At 36.2% G+C, this 22,007-nt stretch overlaps 1 protein-coding gene across 15 annotated transcripts in view; it reads left to right on the forward strand.

Annotated features, from left to right (window-relative positions):
* The window catches only part of NAALADL2 (N-acetylated alpha-linked acidic dipeptidase like 2), a 1,511,782-nt gene that overhangs the window by 1,398,116 nt on the left and 91,659 nt on the right, over positions 1-22,007 (forward strand). For all 15 annotated transcript variants that reach the window (XM_068547430.1, XM_068547429.1, XM_068547431.1 and 12 more), the window contains one exon: positions 13,297-13,390. In XM_068547430.1, the coding sequence (XP_068403531.1) occupies positions 13,297-13,390 (94 nt within the window). The remainder of the gene's footprint in view (positions 1-13,296; positions 13,391-22,007) is intronic.

The raw sequence follows: 22,007 nt of genomic DNA on the forward strand, positions 1-22,007 counted from the left end.
CACACCACTGACCCCAACTCCCAGTACCATCCTCGGCTGTTGTGTGCTCATGCATGGCTAGCCCCTGCAGCCGCATGAGTACACGCTGACCACCAAGGCCCCCACAGCTGCCCCTGTACCGGGAGCCGGTCCTGACTCCTAACCCAAGCCTGTACCACTACCTGTGCCTGCAGATAGCCCCTATAGTTCAAACCTACATGCTGTGACACCAGCTTCTGTCACTGGACCCCACCACAGTGCACTAGCCTCTACAGCCACATGAGTCCTGTAGCTGCTTGTGTACCCACAATTGCCCCCAGCCCCTGCCACTGCTCCGGGCCCTTGCCAATGTGGGTGTGCCTATAGCTAGCCCCTGCCATCATGCAGGCACCTGCAGCCAACCCTGCATTCAAGCATGTGTACACCATGACCTGCCCTGATTTCTTGCTGCTGAGGATCCCAAGAGTCCTTGCAGGTACTCAGGACCCCCCGAGTTCTTGCTGTCAAGGATCAGAGAGTTGCCAGTGTCATGGACCTTAGCTTCCTGAGCCAATGAGATACTTCACCACCCCAAATCTTGACATATCTGTGAATTTTCCAGTTTTCTTCTTGTCATTGATTTCTAGTTTCATACCATTGTGGTTGGAAAAGATGCTGGATTGATTTCAAACTTCTCAAATTCATTAAGACTTGTTTTGTGACCTAATATATTATCTATCCTGGAGAACATTCCATGTGCACTTGAGAAGAAATTATATTCTGCTGTTGTTGGATGGAGTGTTCTGTAAATGTGTACTAGGTACATGTTGTCTAATGTGTAGTTTAAGTCCAATGTTTCCTTATGGATTTTCTGTCTGAATGATCTATTCATTATTGAAACTAGGATATAGAAGCCCCTTACTATTTTGTTGTTGTTTTTTTCTTTTGTTTCCCCCTACTATTTTGAATTGCTGTCTATTTCTCCCTTTAGGTTTGTTAATATTCACTTTATATATTTAGATGCTCCTATGTTGGGTGCATAAATATTTACATGTTATATCCTCTTGTTAAATTAACTCACCATTATATAATGACTTTCTTTGTCTCCCATTTGTTTTCTCTTAAATAAGTATAACTACCCCTGCTTTCTTTGGGTTTCCATTTGCATGAAATATCTTTGTCCATCCCTTCATTTTCAGTTTCTGTGGACCCTTAAAACTGAAGTGATTTTTTGGGTTTTTAAAAAAATTTTATTGAAGTATAGTTGATGCACAGTGCTGTGTTTAATTTCTGCTGTACAGCAAAGTGATCAGTTTTATATATATATATATATACATATATATACATATATATATACATATATATATACATATATATACATATATACATGTATATATATATATATATATATATATATATATATATATATATATACCTTTTCATATTCTTATCCATTATGGTTTATCACAGGATATTGAATATAGTTCCCTGTGCTATACAATAAGACCTTACTGTTTATCCATCCTATATATAATAGTTGGTATTTGTTGATACCAAACTCCCCGTCCTTCCCTCCTCTATTCCTCCTCCCCCTTGGCAACCACAAGTCTGTCCTCTATGTCTGTGAGTCTGTTTTTGTTTCATAGATACGTTCATTTGAATTGTATTTTAGATTCCACATAAAAATGATATATGGTATTTGTCTTTCTCTTTCTGACTTGCTTCACTTACTATGATAATCTCTATTTGTGTCCATGTTGTTGCAAATGGCATTATTTCATTCTTTTTTATGGCTGAATAATATTCCATTGTATATATGTACCACATCTTCTTTATCCATTCATCTGTCAATAGACACTTAGGTTGCTTCCGTGTCTTGGCTATTGTAAATAGTGTTTCTATGAACATAGGGGTGCATGTATCTTTTCAAATTATAGGTTTGTCTGGGTATATGCCCAGGAGTGGGATTGCTGGATCATGTGGCAGCTCTATTTTTAGAATTTTAGGAAACCTCCATACTGTTTTCCATAGTGACTGTACAAATTTACATTCCCACAAACAGTGTAAGAGGGTTCCCTTTTTTCCACACCCTCTCCAGCATTTGTTACTTGTAGACTTTTTAATAATGCCATTTTGACTGGTATAAGGTGGTGCCTCATTGTTGTTCTGATTTGCATTTCTCTAATAATTAGAGATGTTGAGCATCTTTACATGTGCCTGTTGGCCAACTGTATGTCTTCTTTGGAGAAATATCTATTTAGGTCTCTGCCCATTTTTTTGATTGGGTTGTTTTGTTGTTGTTGTTGAATTGTATGAGCTGTTTGTATATTTTGGAAATTAAGCCCTGGTTGGTCACATCATTTGTAAATATTTTCTCCCAATCTGTAGGTTGTCTTTTTGTTTCATTTATGGTTTCCTTTGCTGTGCAAAAGCTTATAAGTTTGATTAGGTCCCATTTGTTTATTTTTGCTTTTATTTCTACTGCCTTGGGAGACTGACCTAAGAAAACATTGGTACAATTTATGTCAGAGAATATTTTGCCTATATTCTCTTCTAGGAGTTTCATGGTGCCTTGTCTTATATTTGTCTTTAAGCCATTTTGAGTTTACTTTTGTGTATGGCATGAGGGTGTGTTCCTGCTTCATTGATTTACATGGGGCTCTCCAACTTTGCCAACACCACTTGCTGAAGAGACTGTCTTTTCCCTATTGTATATTCTTGGCTCCTTGGCAAAAATTAATTGTCTATAGGTGTGTGGGTTTATTTCTGGGCTCTGTATTCTGTTCCATTGATCCATATATCTGTTTTTGTGCCAATACCATGCTGTTTTGATTACTCTAACTTTGTAGTATTGTCTGAAGTCAGGGAGGGTTATGCCTCCAGCTTTGTTCTTTTTCCTCAAGATTTGGCAATTCTGGGCCTTTTGTGGTTCCATATAAATTTTAGGATCATTTGTTCTAGTTCTGTGAAAAATGTTGTGGGTATTTTAACAGGTATTGCATTAAATCTTTAGATTGCTTTGGGTAATATGGCCATTTTAACAATATAAATTCTTCCAATCCAAGAGCATGGGGTATCTTTCCATTTCTTTGAGTCATCTTCAACTTCCTTTATTAATGTTTTGTAGTTCTCAACATATAATTCTTTTACATCCTTAGTGAGGTTTATTCCTAAATACTTTTTTTTTGATGTGATTTTAAAAGGGATTATTTATTTACATTCCCATTCTAATATTTGATTGTTAGTGTAAAGAAATGCAACCAATTTCTGTATGTTAATCTTGTACCCTGCTACCTTGCTGAATTCGTTTATCAGTTCTAGCAGTTTTTGTGTGGAGTCTTTAGGGTTTTCTACATATAGTATCATGTCATCTGCATATCATGACAATTTTACCTCTTCCCTACCAATTTGAATAACTTTTATTTCTTTTGTTGTCTGATTGCTGTGGCTAAGACTTCCAATTCTACTTTGAAGAGAAGTCATGAGGGTGTGCATCCTTGTCTTGTTCCATATTTTAGCAGGAAGGCTTTCAGCTTTTCACCATTGAGTGTTATATTGGCTCTGGGTTTGCAATAAATAGCTTTTATTATTTTGAGATACATTCCCTCTATACCCACTTTCATAAGGGGTTGTATCATGAATGGATGTTGAATTTTATCAAACGCTTTTCTGCATCTATTGAGATGATCATGTGGTTTTTGTCTTTTCTTTTGTTGATGTGGTATATCACATTGATTGATTTGCACATGTTGAACCATCTCTTGTGTTTTTATCCATTCAGCCACTTTATGTCTTTTCTTTGCAGAATTTAGTCAAATTACATTTAAAGTAATTATTGATAAGTATGGATTTACTCTTGACATTCTGTTCATTGTTTTCTGGCTCTTTTGTAATTCTTTTGTCCCTTTCTTATTCTTTTGCTCTCTTCCCTTGAGAATTGATTTTCTGTAGTGGTGTGCTCAGATTCTTTTCTTTTTATCTTTTGTGTGCCCATTATATGTTGTTACTTTGTGGTTAGCATTATGTTCATATAAAACATCTTATATTTATAACAGTCCATTTTAAGTTGATAATAACTTAGGTTCAAACATACCAATGTTCTATATTTTTACTCTCACATTCCTCCACATTTTTTTTCACACATACACACTATATTTTATTTTTACAAAAGATAAATAAACTGACACCAAGCATTATAAATGGATGACCACAACAAAAGCAACAATGATTGCAGTTACCAAACACAAAAGACACTAATACTATGTCATAATATTGACATTCAGTCCAGTAATCTTCCACTGTAACAGGTCCTTTACTTTGCATTGAAAATTGATTTCTATATTTTTTGCCTCTGAGAACTTGTGGGATTTTTTTTTTATTATTCAAACAGAAAGTCACAAAAATTAAAATCATCCTCATCAGTTCACTCAGTCCCATGTAATTAATTTTTTTTTTCATCTTGATCTTTTGTTACCACTTTTATGAATTCATCAGTTTTCCATTTGAGTTCTGAAAATGCTTATTACCAGAAACCTGTACTTGTCAGAGTCTTTTCCATGAATTCCTTAAAGATGAAACCCTTTTATAGGAACATTTTTGCAAAAGCATCAGAGTATACCCAGAACTGTCTGTAAATGACAAAAGACTTAAAAATGACCATGGTTAAAGATTTGATGAAAGTTCATAATAATGCAATTGACAAAGAAATTAGTTATTTCTGAGACATACATTTTAAAGTAATAACTAGAATTATGACTTATAATACCAGAACATATAAGATTATAGAAATTTCATGTAATGTCTGAAACATTTATATTAACATATTTCCATACAAATAAATAACCCAAAGAAAGTTTAGTATTAGTTCTTTTGTTTGTTTCTTTGTTTTTTTATACTGCAGGTACTTATTAGTCATCAATTTTATACACATCAGTGTATACATGTCAATCCCAATCGCCCAATTCAGCACACCACCATCCCCACCCCTCCGTGGTTTTCCCCCCTTGGTGTCCATATGTCCGTTCTCTACATCTGTGTCTCAACTTCTGCCCTGCACACCGGCTCATCTGTACCATTTTTCTAGGTTCCACATACATGCGTTAATATACGATATTTGTTTTTCTCTTTCTGACTTACTTCACTCTGTATGACAGTCTCTAGGTCCATCCACGTCTCAACAAATGATTCAATTTCGTTCCTTTTAATGGCTGAGTAATATTCCATTGTATATATGTACCACAAATTCTTTATCCATTCATCCGTCGATGGGCATTTAGGTTGCTTCCATGACCTGGCTATTTTAAATAGTGCTGCAATGAACATTCGGGTGCATGTGTCTTTTGGAATTACGGTTTTCTCTGGGTATATGCCCAGTAGTGGGATGGCTGGATCATATGGTAATTCTATTTTTAGTTTTCTAAGGAACCTCCATACTGTTCTCCATAGTGGCTGTAACAATTTACATTCCCACCAACAGTGCAAGAGAGTTCCCTTTTCTCCACACCCACTCCAGCATTTGTTGTTTCTAGATTTTCTGATGATGCCCATTCTAACTGGTGTGAGGTGATACCTCATTGTAGTTTTGATTTGCATTTCTCTAATAAGTAGTGATGTTGAGCAGATTTTCATGTGCTTCTTAGCCATCTGTATGTCTTCTTAGGAGAAATGTCTATTTAGGTCTTCTGCCCATTTTTGGATTGAGTTGTTTTTTTCTTTAATATTGAGCTTCATGGGCTGTTTATATATTTTGGAGATTAATCCTTTGTCCATTGATTTGTTTGCAAATATTTTCTCCCATTCTGAGGGTTGTCTTTTCGTCTTGTTCATGGTTTCCTTTGCTGTGCAAAAGCTTTGATGTTTCATTAGGTCCCATTTGTTTATTTTTGTTTTTATTTCCATTACTCTAGGAGGTGGATCAAAAAAGATCTTGCTGTGATTTATGTCAAAGAGCGTTCTTCCTATGATTTCCTCTAAGAGTTTCATAGTGTCCAGTCTAATATTTAGGTCTTGAATCCATTTTGAGTTTATTTTTGTGTATGGTGTTACAGAGTGTTCTAAGTTCATTCTTTTACATGTAGCTGTCCAGTTTTCCCAGCACCACTTATTGAAGAGACTGTCTTTTCTCCATTGTATATCTTTGCCTCCTTTGTCATAGATTAGTTGACCATAGGTGTGTGGGTTTATTTCTGGGCTTTCTATCTTCTTCCATTGATCTGTGTTTCTGATTTTGTGCCAGTACCATATTGTCTTGATTACTGTAGCTTTGTAGTATAGTCTGAAGTCAGGGAGTCTGATTCCTCCAGCTCCGTTTTTTTCCCTCAAGACTGCTTTGGCTATTCGGGGTCTTTTGTGTCTCCATACAAATTTTAAGATGATTTGTTCTAGTTCCGTAAAAAATGCCATTGGTAACTTGATAAGGATTGCATTGAATCTGTAGATTGCTTTGGGTCGTATAGTCATTTTCACAATGTTGATTCTTCCAATCCAAGAACATGATATATCTCTCCATCTGTTGGTATCATCTTTAATTTCTTTCAGCAGTGTCTTATAGTTTTCTGCATACAGGTCTTTTGTCTCCCTAAGTAGGTTTATTCCTAGGTATTTTATTCTTTTTGTTGCAATGGTAAATGAGAGTGTTTTCCATAATTTCTCTTTCAGATTTTTCATCATTAGTGTATAGGAATGCAAGAGATTTCTGTGCATTAATTTTGTATCCTGCAACTTTACCAAATTCATTGATTAGCTCTAGTAGTTTTCTGGTGGCATTTTTAGGATTCTCTGTGTATAGTATCATGTCATCTGCAAACAGTGACAGTTTTACTTCTTCTTTTCCAATTTGTATTTCTTTTATTTCTTTTTCTTCTCTGATTCTTGTGGCCAGGACTTCCAAAAGTATGTTGAATAATAGTGGTGAGAGTGGACATCCTTGTCTTGTTCCTGATCTTAGAGTAAAAGCTTTCAGGTTTTCACCATTGAGAATGATGTTTGTTGTAGGTGTGTCATATAAGGCCTTTATTATGTTGAGGTACGTTCCCTCTATGCCCACTTTCTGGAGAGTTTTTATCATAAATGGGTGTTGAATTTTGTCAAAAGCTTTTCCTGCATCTATTGAGATGATCATATAGTTTTTCTTCTTCAATTTGTTAATATGGTGTATCACATTGATTGATTTGTGTATATTGAAGAATCCTTGAATTCCTAGGATAAATCCAACTTGATCATGGTGTATGATCCTTTTAAAGTGTTGTTGGATTCTGTTTACTAATATTTTGTTGAGGATTTTTGCATCTATTTTCATCAGTGATATTGGTCTGTAATTTTCTTTTTTGTAGTATCCTTTTCTGGTTTTGGTATCAGGGTGATGGTAGCCTCATACAATGAGATTGGGAGTGTTCCTTCCTCTGCAATTTTTTGGAAGAGTTTGAGAAGGATGGCTGTTAGCTGTTCTCTAAATGTTTGATAGAATTCACCTGTGAAGCCATCTGGTCCTGGGCTTTTGTTTGTTGGAAGATTTTTAATCACAGTTTCAATTTCATTACTTGTGATTGATCTGTTCATAATTTCTGTTTCTTCCTGGTTCAGTCTTGGAAGTTTATACCTTTCTAAAAATTTGTCCATTTCTTCCAGGTTGTCCATTTTATTGGCATAGAGTTTCTTGTAGTAGTCTCTTAGGATGCTTCGTATTTCTGCGGTGTCTGTTGTAACTTCTCCTTTTTCATTTCTAATTTTATTGATTTGAGTCCTCTCCCTCTTTTTCTTGGTGAGTCTGGCTAATGGTTTATCAATTTTGTTTATCTTCTCAAAGAACCAGCTTTTAGTTTTATTGATCTTTGCTATTGTTTTCTTTGCTTCTATTTCATTTATTTCTGCTCTGATCTTTATGATTTCTTTCCTTCTGCTAACTTTGGGTTTTGTTTGTTCTTCTTTCTCTAGTTCCTTTAGGTGTAAGTTTTGATTGTTTACTTGAGATTTTTCTTGTTTCTTGAGGTAGGCTTGTATAGCTGTAAACTTCCCTCTTAGAACTGCTTTTGCTGCATCCCATAGGTTTTGGATCATCATGTTTTCATTGTCATTTGTCCTTAGGTATTTTTTTATATCCTCTTTGATTTCTTCAGTGATCTCTTGGTTGTTTAGTAACGTATTGTTTAGCCTCCATGTGTTCGTGTTTTTTACATTTTTTTCCCCTGTAATTCATTTCTAATCTCATAGCGTTGTGGTCAGAAAAGGTGCTTGATATGATTTCAATTTTCTTAAAGTTACTGAGGCTTGATTTGTGACCCAAGATGTGATCTATCCTAGAGAATGTTCCATGCACACTTGAGAAGAAAGTGTAACGTGCTGTTTTTGGATGGAATGTCCTATAAATATCAATTAAATCTATCTGGTCTGTTGTGTCATTTAAAGCTTCTGTTTCCTTATTTATTTTCATTTTGGATGATCTGTCCATTGGTGTAAGTGAGGTGTTAAAGTCCCCCACTATTATTTTGTTAAGGTCGATTTCCTCTTTTAGAGCGGTTAGCAGTTGCCTTATGTATTGAGGTGCTCCTATGTTGGGTGCATATATATTTATAATTGTTATATCTTCTTCTTGGATTGATCCCTTCATCATTATGTAGTGTCCTTCCTTGTCTCTTGTAACATTCTTTATTTTAAAGTCTACTTTATCTGATATGAGTATAGCTACTCCAGCTTTCTTTTGATTGCCATTTGCCTGGAATATCTTTTTCCATCCTCTCACTTTCAGTCTGTATGTGTCCCTAGGTCTGAAGTGGGTCTCTTGTAGACAGCATATATAAGGGTCTTGTTTTTGTATCCATTCAGCAAGCCTGTGTCTTTTGGTTGGAGCATTTAATCCATTCACGTTTAAGGTAATTATCGATATGTATGTTCCCATGACCATTTTCTTAATTGTTTTGGGTTTGTTTTTGTAGATCCTGTTCTTCTCTTGTGTTTCCCACTTAGAGAAGTTCCTTTAGCATTTGTTGTAGAGCTGATTTGGTGGTGCTGAATTCTCTTAGCTTTTGCTTGTGTGTAAAGCTTTTGATTTCTCCATCAAATCTGAATGAGAGCCTTGCCGGGTAGAGTAATCTTGGTTGTAAGTTCTTCCCTTTCATCACTTTAAGTATATCATGCCACTCCCTTCTGGCTTGTAGAGTTTCTGCTGAGAAATCCGCTGTTAACCTAATGGGAGTTCCCTTGTATGTTATTTTTCGTCTTTATTTTTTGCCATTTTGATTACTATGTGTCTCAGTGTGTTTCTCCTTGGGTTTATCTTGTATGGGACTCGCTGCACTTCCTGGATTTGGGTGGCTGTTTCCTTTCCAATGTTAGGGAAGTTTTCGAGTATAATCTCTTCAAATATTTTCTCTGGTCCTTTCTCTCTCTCTTCTCCTTCTGGGACCCCTATAATGCGAATGTTGTTGCGTTTAATGTTGTCTCAGAGGTCTCTTGGGCTGTCTTCATTTCTTTTCATTCTTTTTTATTTTCTCTGTTCTGTAGCAGTGAATTCCACCATTCTGTCTTCCAGGTCACTTATCCGTTCTTCTGCCTCAGGTATTCTGCTATTTATTCCTTCTAGTGTAGTTTTCATTTCAGTTATTGTATTGTTCATCTCTGTTTGTTTGTTCTTTAATTCTTCTAGGTCTTTTTTAAACATTTCTTGCATCTTCTCGATCTTTGCATCCATTCTTTTTCGAGGTCCTGGAACATCTTCATTATCATTATTCTGAAATCTTTTTCTGGAAGGTTGCCTTTCTCCACTTCATTTAGTTGTTTTTCTGGGGTTTCATCTTATTCCTTCATCTGGTACATAGTTCTCTGACTTTTCATTTTGTCTTTCTTTCTGTGAATGTGGTTTTTTTCCACAGGCTGCAGGATTGTAGTTCTTCTTGCTTCTGCTGTCTGCCTTCTGGTGTATGAGGCTATCTAAGAGGCTTATGCAAGTTTCCTGATGGGAGGGACTGGTGGTGGGTAGAGCTGACTGTTGCCCTGGTGAGCAGAGCTCAGTAAAACTTTAATCCACTTGACTGTTGATGGGTGGGGCTGGTTTCCCTCCCTGTTGGTTGTTTTGCCTGAGGCAATCCAACTCTGGAGCCTACCTGGGCTCTTTGGTGGGGCTAATGACAGACTCTGGGAGGGCTCATGCCAAGGAGTACTTCCCAGAACTTCTACTGCCAGTGTCCTTGTCCCCTCGGTGAGCCATAGTGCCTCCCCCCGCCTCTGCAGTAGACCCTCCAACACTAGCAGGTAGGTCTGGTTCAGTCTCCCCTGGGGTCACTGCTCCTTCCCCTGGGTCCTGATGTGCACACTACTTTGTGTGTCCCTCCGAGAGTGGAGTCTCTGTTTCCCCCAGTCCTGTCGAAGTCCTGTAATCAATTCCCACTAGGCTTCAGAGTCTGATTCTCTAGGAATTCCTCCTCCCATTGCCGGACCCCCAGGTTGGGAAACCTGACGTGGGGCTCAGAACCTTCACTCCAGTGGGTGGACTTCTGTGGTATAAGTGTTCTCCAGTCTGTGAGTCAACCACCCAGCAGTTATGCGATTTGATTTTACTGTGATTGCGCCCCTCCTACCTTCTCATTGTGGCTTCTCCTTTGTCTTTGGATGTGGGGTTTCTGTTTTGGTGAGTTCCAGTGTCTTCCTCTTGATGATTGTCCAGCAGCTAGTCGTGATTCTGGTGTTCTCGCAAGAGGGAGTGAGAGCACGTCCTTCTACTCCACCATCTTGGTTGAAGAGCACATTCCTCCACTTTTTGTTTTTGATTCAAGTTTATCTTTTATCTTTCAGGGAAAGGCTGGGAGATGGGCATTTTCCTCTGTACTGAGCTATAAGTAGAGAACCAAAGTGAGTCCTCTTGAGTCCATTAGGAACTGTTTCTTTGTTGGCTGTAGTGTTGTATATCTTGTGGACACAGCCCTGTTGGCTTTCAGGGCTAGATGTTTTGGGGATTTGTCCCTTGGGTGGAAGTCTTAAAAGTTGGGGTACTAGATGTTGGGTCTAAACCCTTCTCTCCTAAAGGAGAAATTGGGAGTTGGGAGTTCCTTCCCTATTGTATGTCACTGTGATGGGGTGGGTTTTATGGCAAGAGTGTGTCTCAGCCTCTCTTATTCATTTCAGTGTGGGTTTTTTGTTGTTCCTCCAACGTGTAGGAGTCACTCAGCTGGTTTCTGGCTTTTTTTTCATAGGGAATTGTTTCATGTACAGCTGTAGATTCAATGTATCTATGGGAGGAGGTGAATTTAGGAACTTCCTATGTTGCCATCTTGGACCACAACCCAGTAAGGTTTATACTCAATGTCTTCAATACAGGATTAATTCCACCACTATCTGCCTGTAGGCTTGGCAAGATAATTAAATGAGATAATGAAATGAGTATAAAGCATTTTGAAAAGAATGGGGCCTTATATAAATATAAGGGAAAGTTACTTTGGCATGCCTGAATAAGAGTGAATTCCAGAATGGGCAAGAAGAGTATGCAGTATGGCTCATCTCTTCTCACTGCATGGCAAGGCATATACAAATCTCCCTCTTGCTTATGAAGCTGCAAATAAAGCTGATTTACTTGAAACATTCTATTGTGGGCCAGGTGCCTTAGAAGTCCCAGTATTTGTTGCCAGCTTCTTTTTGAGACATAGCAAGGTGGCTGGCTTATATTCCAGTTTTTCTAGCTGCCAAATGACTCAGAAAACCAAAACAAAACAACTTTCTTCAGCAACACACAGAGAAGTTGCCTTTCTCCTCCCTCCCCATTCTTTCATTTTAATCTTTTGTAATGTGTGGTTTCCAGATTCCAAAAGTGTAAACGAAACATGTCTGTTTTATAGTTTCTATTCTCCAGGGCAAATTGGAAAAAGAAACCATAATGCCTTTTAATCTTCTTTAAACCTTCCTTTTACAAATAATTTATTTCCAAATATTGCTGTTCTTTGCATGATTCGCTTGGGGTGGAGTGGGATAGAAACAGGATTCATATCAACATATTGTATACAATGCTTTTTTCCTAAAGTACAGCATAATCAAAGTAGATTGTTTTGCAGGATTTTTGTGATCATATGATGGGGATAAAACGCTGCAAAAGTACCTTAGACATTTGGGGAGAAGTGGTTGTTGCATTTGGGAGAAAAATACCTCAAAGAAATAAAAAGGATCTCAGAGGAGTTTCCTTTTCCTACTCCTAAGAAATGCATTTCCTCAAGCATGTAGAAGAAGAACCAAATTGAACTGTACTTTCATCATGATATAAATTGTGCAAACAACTGGGAAATATAACTTTTAAATATTAAATGGAATTTGACCCTTGTTAAATATGTAGATTTGAATATTTAACATCCCATTTTCCTTGTAAGTTATTTCTTTTTTGTGTTCTTTACCATCTCAAGTTAGTGTGCTAATTTCCCCTGTGTAGTTTCACGAGACAATGTTTTCATTCACTAACAACATTTCATAGTGCGTTAATAACATCAACACAGCCAGATTTCCCTGCATGCCAGCTTCAGTGTTATAAGAGATGTAGGGACATTTGTTAAGCCCAGGTAAATATTAAATATCACTTGGGGATGCGGGGAGTAACAATGTCATTTGCCGCCAGCCCTAAGTTCCTTTGAGATGTATAAAAATGCACATGACTTGTTCAGTCTATTAAGCAGATGCTAGTTCAGCTATAGTGCATATGCTGGTTTTCAGACACAGTTTTGGAGTGCAGTGGTGGAGACATATGCACGTGTGAAAATTCCAGGTGTGAGTTTGGGGGCTGCCATTTAAATTTTTATATTTTTTGAATTTAATTTAAACATTGATCTCCAAGATATATAAATGGTATTAAATTTTGGAAAGCTGATTACAAATATAGCAAAGCATGAAGGAAAATAGTATGTGGATTTTAAAGGATTTTTTAAATTAAATTATATCTTACATGAAATAAATTGATCATTAATTTTGTCTGGAATTTTACTTGGTCCAATAATCAGCTATTGATTTGCAGTTGTTCTCGATTGTTTTATCATGTGACATTCTGAACTGTTTTATAAGGAATTGTTTTAAAGTTTACATATTACAACTCCTTCAACTAGGGAAGCTATTTCTTAATATTTCAGCCCAAAAGGAAGAAAATATTATATTTCCTTATACTATTCTGAGACATGAAAAATATACTGAGGATTTTTTTTTCTTTACAGGAAAACAAAATTTAAAAAAGTTTTAAAAGAAAAAGAGATTTTATAAAAATAAATTTTCCCTCTGTGTTTTTTTACTCTAGATAAGTGTATAAAAGTGTATGAAATCATGGAAAACAAACAAAAACCCTTAATATTAAATGCTAGTGTTTTTTTCTTTTTCTTTCAGCTCTCAGGAGAAGTGATTTTACAAATTGCCAACGAACCAGTTCTGCCCTTTAATGCTCTCGATATAGCTTTAGAAGTTCAAAACAGCCTTAAAGGTAATTTTTCTTTGAATTATAGTAATTTTAGCAAATGAATAATTGTTCAACTAATTGTGAACAAGGGATAGATAAAGTCATCCACTATCTTACTAGCTATGGCAATGTAGCACTTCCCTTCCTATAGAGGACAATCATGAGAAGGGCTTAGAAGAATGTGGGCTACCATGTCAACAAGAATGAGGTATACCTAATATTCAGTTATTTGAAACGAGACTGGCCCAGAAGTTTGTCCTTTGGGATTGGTTTCCATGAAGTATGGGCTGGGTCCATTTGACTGAAGTGTTGGCTCATCCTAGGTTAAGGATGACAAGGAGGAAACCAGGAAATTATTTCCACAGTTTCTATTTAAGTTCTTTCCTGTTTGAATACCTCTCTCTCTACAGAATTGTAAAACCACCTAATAATTATCTTTATTTTCCCTTTATCTATATACAAATCTTTCACCTAAACTTCTAGTTTGTCACCATTCACCAAACACAAAGGGCAGTATTGTAATTAACAAAATGCACCCTCCTTCTCCTCTTTGAGCCACACATCTTACTATCAGATCATTTGTAGACATGTATTTCTCAATATAAAAGCCAATATTTTCACTATAGAACTTAAGCAGTAATTCTTGGAAAATGGATCACTCTAAAGAGCCAAATATTTCTAGTACCTGAAACTTTATTACTTTTATTTTTAAATTTTGACTACCTGGATTGATTCTTAATCCAGAGACTACTACAAAACAATATTTTTCTCCCTCAGTGATTCTTATTACTTTTATTATAGTGGCTGTGTAAAACCATGACCTTGGGTGCAATTGAGCTGTTTAGGTCTATTTTGCGCCCATACTAAATGGCTTCATATTGCTCTGCTTTTGGTATATTTAAGCTAGTCTCTATTTTTTCTACTTTTGTCAAGCTTCTTCTTTTTATTGTCATGAGTGTCACTATCTGTAGCAGTTACTCTGTTCTCCACTTACAATTTTCTGTTTCTAGAATATTTCTTAGAAACTGAGTAACCAAGTATATGGTATTTTACAAAATAAGAACAATATAGGCATAAATAAAGGGTTAAAGACTTCTGTGAATAATATATTTTTTGCAAGGATTTCTTTTAAGCAACTATTTTATTTTTTCTGTAGACTGTTTTGCTTTTCTTTAGTTCTCATTTTTTCACTTTAAAAATTCAGTTGCTACTGCATATTATACTTAAAACTTTCAAAGAACAAAAAGAGGAGACTATTATTTGTATTACATAAAGATTTGTCCATCTATAAAGAATAATTCTCATGCATAGAAAGGAGCCTCAAGTAGTATACTGTGAAATAGAAACATTGTACAATAGAATTATAAATGATTTACAAGTTGCTTTTCTGAGTCCAAATCTACATAAATGTTTAATACCATTGTAATAAAGATATGAAGAGATTTTTGTTTTGTTTTGTTTAGATATTCACCAAGCATTTATTAAGCACCTGTAACTTGCAAGGTGCTGTGTTATGTGCCCAATGGCAAGTCTTACAGACACTGACTCTGCTCTTGGACTTGAAGTATACCAGGGAAATAAATTTTAGTGACTGATATTACAAAAGAATAAACACTTAGTATTGTAAAAGTAAATAACAGGGAGGCACAACAAACTTCTTGTTATCCTTTGCTAATTAAGTCAGCTGTAAAACATTATATTCTTATGCAAGTTTTTACACATATCCTAGGAAGGAAGAAGAGATATTTTTAAAATTAAACAAAGCCAGCAAAACCAAAAGCAATAACAATACTGTCATTTTAAATTCCAAATTCTATTTTCTTTTTAAATAATTGGGTTTATTTTTGGAATCCATAAGTAATTATCATTCCTATATGAGCATTTTAAGTAATGTAGGCTACTTCTGAAGGTCAGAAAAAAGTCCTAAAGGGTCATTGTTAGAATTATATTATTACTCTGTTCCTTTGTGGGTAGTTACGAATCCCTTTGAAAATACGAAGAAAAGTATGGTCTCTCTCCTCAGAAAATTACACTTGTATAAAAAGCTTTGCATATAACCCCCATAAACTTTACACGATCTCTTGAACCCATTTATTAATTCATTTAACAAACATTGAGCACCTACTGTATGCCTGGTACACTTATATGACCAAAAAAACAAAAACATAAAACCCAGCCACTAAATAAACAAATAAAACAAAATTAAAATCTCTTCTCCTGAGAAACATACATGCATGGTAGAACAAAATTTGCATAAGTCAAAGCAATTTTTAAGTTAGCTTTATGCTCAAACTGTTCCCTAATATCAATCACTTTGGAGTAAATTTGCATTTTCAAAATAAGTGTTAAAGAGCAGAACTGACTGTGGTTGTATCCAGAGTACAGAGGAGAGATTTGGTGTGGGAATATAAATTTGAGAGCTGTCCCAAATGAGATTTCTGAGGGGTTGAGTGCAGATAGAGGACAGAAAAGGTTTAAGATTTCTGGGCACTCCTGCATTTAGAAATTGGGAAACGAAGGGGAATCAGAGGAGGAGACTAAGAAGGAGCAGACAAAGAGTAAGAGACAAACCCGGTGAATGTGATATCCTGAAGCCAAGTGAATAAACGCTTTCAAAGAGGAAGGAGTGATTCACTCTGTCAAATACCGCCACCGGTTAAGAAAAATTAGGACTGAGGATTGACTGCTGGATTTAGCAATTTGGAGATCATTAGTGAGCTCAACAAAAACAATTTTAGTAGAATGGTATATGAAATAGTCTGATTAGAGGGGTTCAAAAGAGAATGGGAAGTGATAAATTGGGGACAGGTGATGGTAGATGGAAAGCATGGAGTTGAGAATGGTTAGCATGTTTTTATTTTGATGAGAATGATCTGATGGAGAGTGAAGATTTGATTTAGAAGAGTGAAAGGAGAATTGCTGGAATGATTTCTTTGACTAGAAGCAGCATAAGGTGGAGGACGTTGCCTTAGTTATGAATGCGGTCATCCACCCATAAAAATGTGAAGGAAGGCAGAACATATGGCACATGAGTAGATGTGGTACTGGGAGCTCTTGGCAAGTCCCCTTAGATTGTAAAAAACAATAAAATAGTTGTTTGGGAAGGTGGTAGAGTGAATGAACTATGAAAATGGGATTAGTCTTTTGGGCAGCATTAAGCACTCAAAAGAAATATATTTTACATGAGATAATTCAACATAATTGTGTATCTTTTTCCAGCCTTCAGCTGGGGATTCAGGCATAAAGCAGGCAGAGTTGGATTTAATCCAAGCTAGGGTTTTGCTGGGAGAGGGTAATGAACTAGATAAGGTAAGGAAAAATGAGAGTGTCTGCAAAGGAGCATTCATAGTGATGGACTGATGTATCTAAACTGGGTATAGAATAATGTGAGGATACAAAGGGAAAGAGGGTGAGCATAAATAAAGGAGGATGGATAGACTTTATTTATTGGCAAAATCAAAGAATTAAGAAAAAATAAGCTGAAAAGACCAGCAAATGGGATTATTGAAAATTTGACCATGTAAAGAGTGCAGATATTGGTAATGACAGTGTACAGCTGAGGTATGACCATGGAAGTATGGTAGCTGATCAATAGAGGAAAAGAGGCTATGGAGAAGAGAGGCCAGACTATGTCTACATGGATATTGATATTGTCAAGAACTAAGATAGGAATAATTCTTTTAAGAGAGAGTGACTGAGCCAGGAGCTAAAATCTTCAGAGAATGAGCAGTGACTTAGAGACACCTCTTACTTTTCTTCTATGGCTAGTGGTACAAAGGGTGTGGGAGAAAAAAGAGCTACCGCCTGAGAGGGTTGCAGTGGGAGAAATGTCAATAGGGGAGAGCCAAGTTTCAGTTAAGGCAAAAAGGTAAAGAAAATGGTCTGAAAATAGATGAGATTAATAATCCTTTCTTTAGCAGTTATATCTCAAAGCATGTAATTACAGGGGGAAAAAACAAGCTGCAGTTGTTCTACAATGATTTCCACTGCAGGCCAGACATGACAAAGTCTAGATGAACCTCTCCCAAAAATCCCAGGTTCTCAGTCAGACGATCCAGGAGCATTTTGGCTTCTTGCTGTTATATTGGACCACTTCTTCTTTGGTTGTTGGTTATTTTTGAGTTTTGTCTCTTGTGATGTGAAACTACTTGGGTCTCCCTGTCACTTTCACTCTGAAAGATGTGGCCAGACTTGAGATGTACCCATACTAAAAAGACAAAGCAAAAAAAAAAGTAACCCCCAAAGTGGGCAAAAAATATTATTTTACCACGACCTGCATATAAGTATTTGATCAAGGGGATATGAGTTGTCGCCTTTAAGCTATACATTTTTGTATTTTAGTTATCATGATTCAAAATTATTTGAATCATCTGTACTATAGTAAAAGGTTATTCAAATATTTGCTAAATTGTAGGTGATTTGTTTTACCTGTTCTATTTTGACTACTTTGGTTGTAACCTTATTTTTAAAATAGAATATTTTAATGTGCTAATGTGTAAATAATGGACACCACGTATCAACAACTCAATAAATATTTCGGTTTCAGTTTTAGCTGCAATGCTAGATGACTTCATTAGCTGAACAGTGTTCCTGTAGCATGTTAAATGAAACATATAATTTTACTGCTTAATACAAGCTTTAACTGTTGATATATTTTCTTTTTTCGCTATGACAGTTAATGGTGATTAGTCTTAAATTCTCAATTACAGTTAAAAAAAAAAAGACCTTCAAGGCTGAACTACAAAATACTGTTTCTCCTTACTGCAGAGAGTTTAAGTATGAAGGTCTCTGAAACCCAATTGCATTTTCAACAGTGTAATTTTTACTCCTTGACAACCAGCCATCTTGTTTATTTATTACACTAGTTTATGGTAGCAGCAGACCATTCTCTATCATTCTCACAACCACCAGAAAGAAGGATAATTTACCAGTGAATAATTTGTTTGAGTTGATTTATTGGTTGGTTCTTGAAAGCTCATTTTGACTGAGTGACCTTAATATCTGGTCAATGCCAAACACATAATAGTAAGAGAATGAATATTTATACATGGTGCATGGAGATATAGTGTAAATAGTGACTGATAAGATAACTGACATGCTTCAGATGTATTTGTGACAAATAAAAGTATGTCCAAAAAACGCACATACAAGGCAATGGTACGAGTTTATGGGGGCAAGGGAAGGTGTCAAGAATAAGTATCACCACACCCCTGAACCTGGAAGCTGACTAAGGAGTGAGCACTAATCACCTTACTAAGTTTATTGTTTCGCACTTTATCCACTTTTTAATGCAAAAGTAGCATTTCAAAATAATTAACAACTATATAATTCTGATGCTTTTTATTTAATATCTGCTATTTTTCTTTGCCAGAATTTTAGATGTAATTATTTAGCATGATTATAAAAACGACAAATGACCAAATAAAGTAAAAGTCATGTTCATTTCACCTGGCTACGTACACATTTATTTAGTGCAAGCCAGACCCAGCAGGAAACGTAATTTCGAACTCTGTGGCTTGTTGCCACCTCCTGATTGTCTCACTAAATGTCAAATGGTTGTTGGCAGCATTTCCCACTGTTCTTTAAAAAACTGACAATGCTGATTTGATCTTTTTTTTTTTTTTATTAGCTTTGATAATTCATTAGCGTCAATCACTTCATTTTGGGAGGAGGGATAGTATTTCAAGGTGATGATGCCACTGAGGCAAGCACTATGATTTCTGTTAGATTTGTAGTGTCTTATTTTCAAGTGTCACTTTGGTTCTTTTCTACAATCACAAGTGATTGGGGCCCATCTAATGTCCTTTTTTCTTCTTCTTCTGAGTAATGTAAGATGAATTTCAAAGTTTGCAAAATTAAGAGTGCACTTTATAAATTGCATGAGTCTAGTCCTCAGCCCATCCGTCTCCAGTCTTGGTTTTAATGACCACCAATTCAAACTCTGGACTGGCCTATAGATAGTAAAGGATGGGTGCCCTGGGTACCTGGTCTGTGCTCTCCCTGAGAAATCTAAAGCAGACCATCTAAAATCCAAACAGTCCTAGGGAAAGATCTTGTTCCCATGGGAACTCTGAACCATGATAGATTTTTCGTGGTCTGAACTGGCATTTCTGGAACTGACTTTTTTGTGTGACAAGAACTTAAACATCAAAAGCATTCTCTGAGAAGTGTCTTACCTTGCTTGCCCAAAGTGATGGAGAAATTTGATAAGAGATTAGTCATTTATTGGGTACAAATTCCTGACAATATGTTCAGTTTTAATCCCCATGGAATTTTTGTATGGCTTCTGACTACATAACTATATTAAAGATTGTATTTCACTTACTGATATTCCACACCTCATCCAAAAAAGGATTTGAGACAGCTGGGTCTGCAACAAACCTGATTGTCTCTATAATGTCAGTGTTTGTCTCCTGAAACTAGTTTTTCTTTCTCCCCATTTCTCTTTGAACTCATATTTTCATTGCATAATGTTCCTTAATTCTTACCCTAAGCATGGTGTCCCTTTTGTTTTCCTCAGAGTTATACTTTCTTTGCTTTTGTTTACTGCTATCTCACAATTTGTTGCTATTCATACGGCTTTCCTTTGTGATCATTGTTTTCTTCCCCGCTCTGAGTACTTCATCCAAATCTGTTTAAAGTTTTCTTTCACTGTCTACATTTCACGTCACTACATTGATTGAAATACGTTAATGACTTCTTATCATTTTTACTAGTCTCTCATCATAATAATGCTCTATTGCATTATGATTTTTTCTTTTGAATTTTTATATGCACATTTCTTCCACCATCCATCTTCCAGACTCACAGATGTAGAGAACAAACTAGTGGTTACCAGTGGGGAGAGGGGAGGGGGGAGGGGAGTAAGAGGTATAACCTATTATGTAACAAATAAGCTACAAGGATATATTGTACAACACAGGGAACATAGTCAATATTTTATAACAACTATAAATGGAGTATAGCTTTTAAAAATTGTGAATCTCTATATTGTACACCTGTAACTTACATAATATTGAATAGCAACTGTACTTCAATAAAAAAAATGAGGCAGAAGGCTAGTAAGAATTTTTATATGCACATTTCTTCATCTGTCTTCCAGTTGTCTCTCTGCTTGTCCTTCTCTGTTTATCCTTTCTCCCTAGAAGTGCAGTCCTCCTGAGATGTGGGATTGCCCTCTACCAGGGCTGGGACACCAGAGGCCCCACAGCATTCAGGATGTGGTCCTCTTCCTTGAGGCGTCTTACTGGTTCAGATAACCAGCGCAGCCTTATATGAGCTTAAGGCTTAAATATTAACGTCATCTTGGGCATGTGCCTGCCTGAGATATTACCAGGGAGTTGCTTCTGTATGCTTTTTATGCTAAGAGAAATATTTCAGACTTTCCAGTTGTCTTGACAGGTGAAATGCAGATAAAAATAATGATAGTTACAATCTAAAAAATACTTTAAATTATAATAAGTGCTGAAAACTGAAACTCCTAAGCATCTAGCTCAGTGAATTTTCTCAGCTTGCAAACACTTGTATAGATCGAGACACAGAAGAAAAGCCAAATTCCAGAGCTTCCCTGAGCCCTTCCTAATCTCATCCTGACTCTGCTTCCCAAAGGCAAACACTGCTGAACACCGAAGATTAATTTTTCCCTTATAAAGGAAGACTTTACATTTTATAAGATAGAATGATATGATGATGTGCATTCTTTTGAACATAGCTTTGACCTACATATGAGTGTGAGGTTCATCCACGCTGATGCATGGAGATGCAGTTTGTTTCCGCTGCTGTGCAGTCTTCCATCGTATGAACAGACTGCAGTTTGGTTATCAATTCTACCATGAGGTACAGTTGGGATGCTCCCAGGCTGAGGTTATTATGAACAATGCTGCTATGATCAATCTCCTATGTATCTCTTAGTGCACGTGCATACTCCTTGCTGGATCATAGGGTATGTGTATGTCTAACCTCAGCAGATACTGCCAAAAAGATTTCCGAAGTCGCTGTAGCATTTTCTTCAATTTTACCAGTAAGAATTTTGATCACTTTACACGTTTACCAATACTTGGTATTTTGTGTCTTTTTCTTTTTCTTTGAAATTGTGGTATTATTATTTTATTGTGGTTTTAATTTGCATTTCCCTGATAAATAAAGGTCCCGAGAACCCTTTCATAAGCCTCTTTGGCCATTTGAGCATTTGCCTATGGAAATCTTTGACCAATTTTTATTGAAGTTTCTGTTTTTTCTTATGAATTTGTAGATGATGTTGATGTATTCTGACAAGTCTATGTTGAATATATTTATTGAAAATAAATAATATATTTATTGAAAATTTATTGAAATACAAATCTGAAGGCTCAGCTGGGGCAGAGTCATGTTAGCTTAGTCGCATGGTTGTCGGCAGGATCAAGTTCCTCTTGAGCTTTTGTTTTTGTTTTTTTTTTTAAGCTTACATTAATTTTATTTTATTATTATTTCTAAATCTTTATTGGAGTATAATTGCTTTACAATGGAGTATTAGTTTCTGCTGTAAAACAAACCAAATCAGCTATATGTATACATATATCCCCATATCTCCTCCCTCTTGCATCCCCCTCCCTCCACCTTCCCTATCCCACCACTCTAGGTGGACACAAAGCACCGAGCTGAT

This window comes from Eschrichtius robustus, chromosome 6 (genome assembly GCF_028021215.1).
Source record: "Eschrichtius robustus isolate mEscRob2 chromosome 6, mEscRob2.pri, whole genome shotgun sequence".
In the NCBI taxonomy this organism is placed as follows: Eukaryota; Metazoa; Chordata; class Mammalia; order Artiodactyla; family Eschrichtiidae; genus Eschrichtius; species Eschrichtius robustus.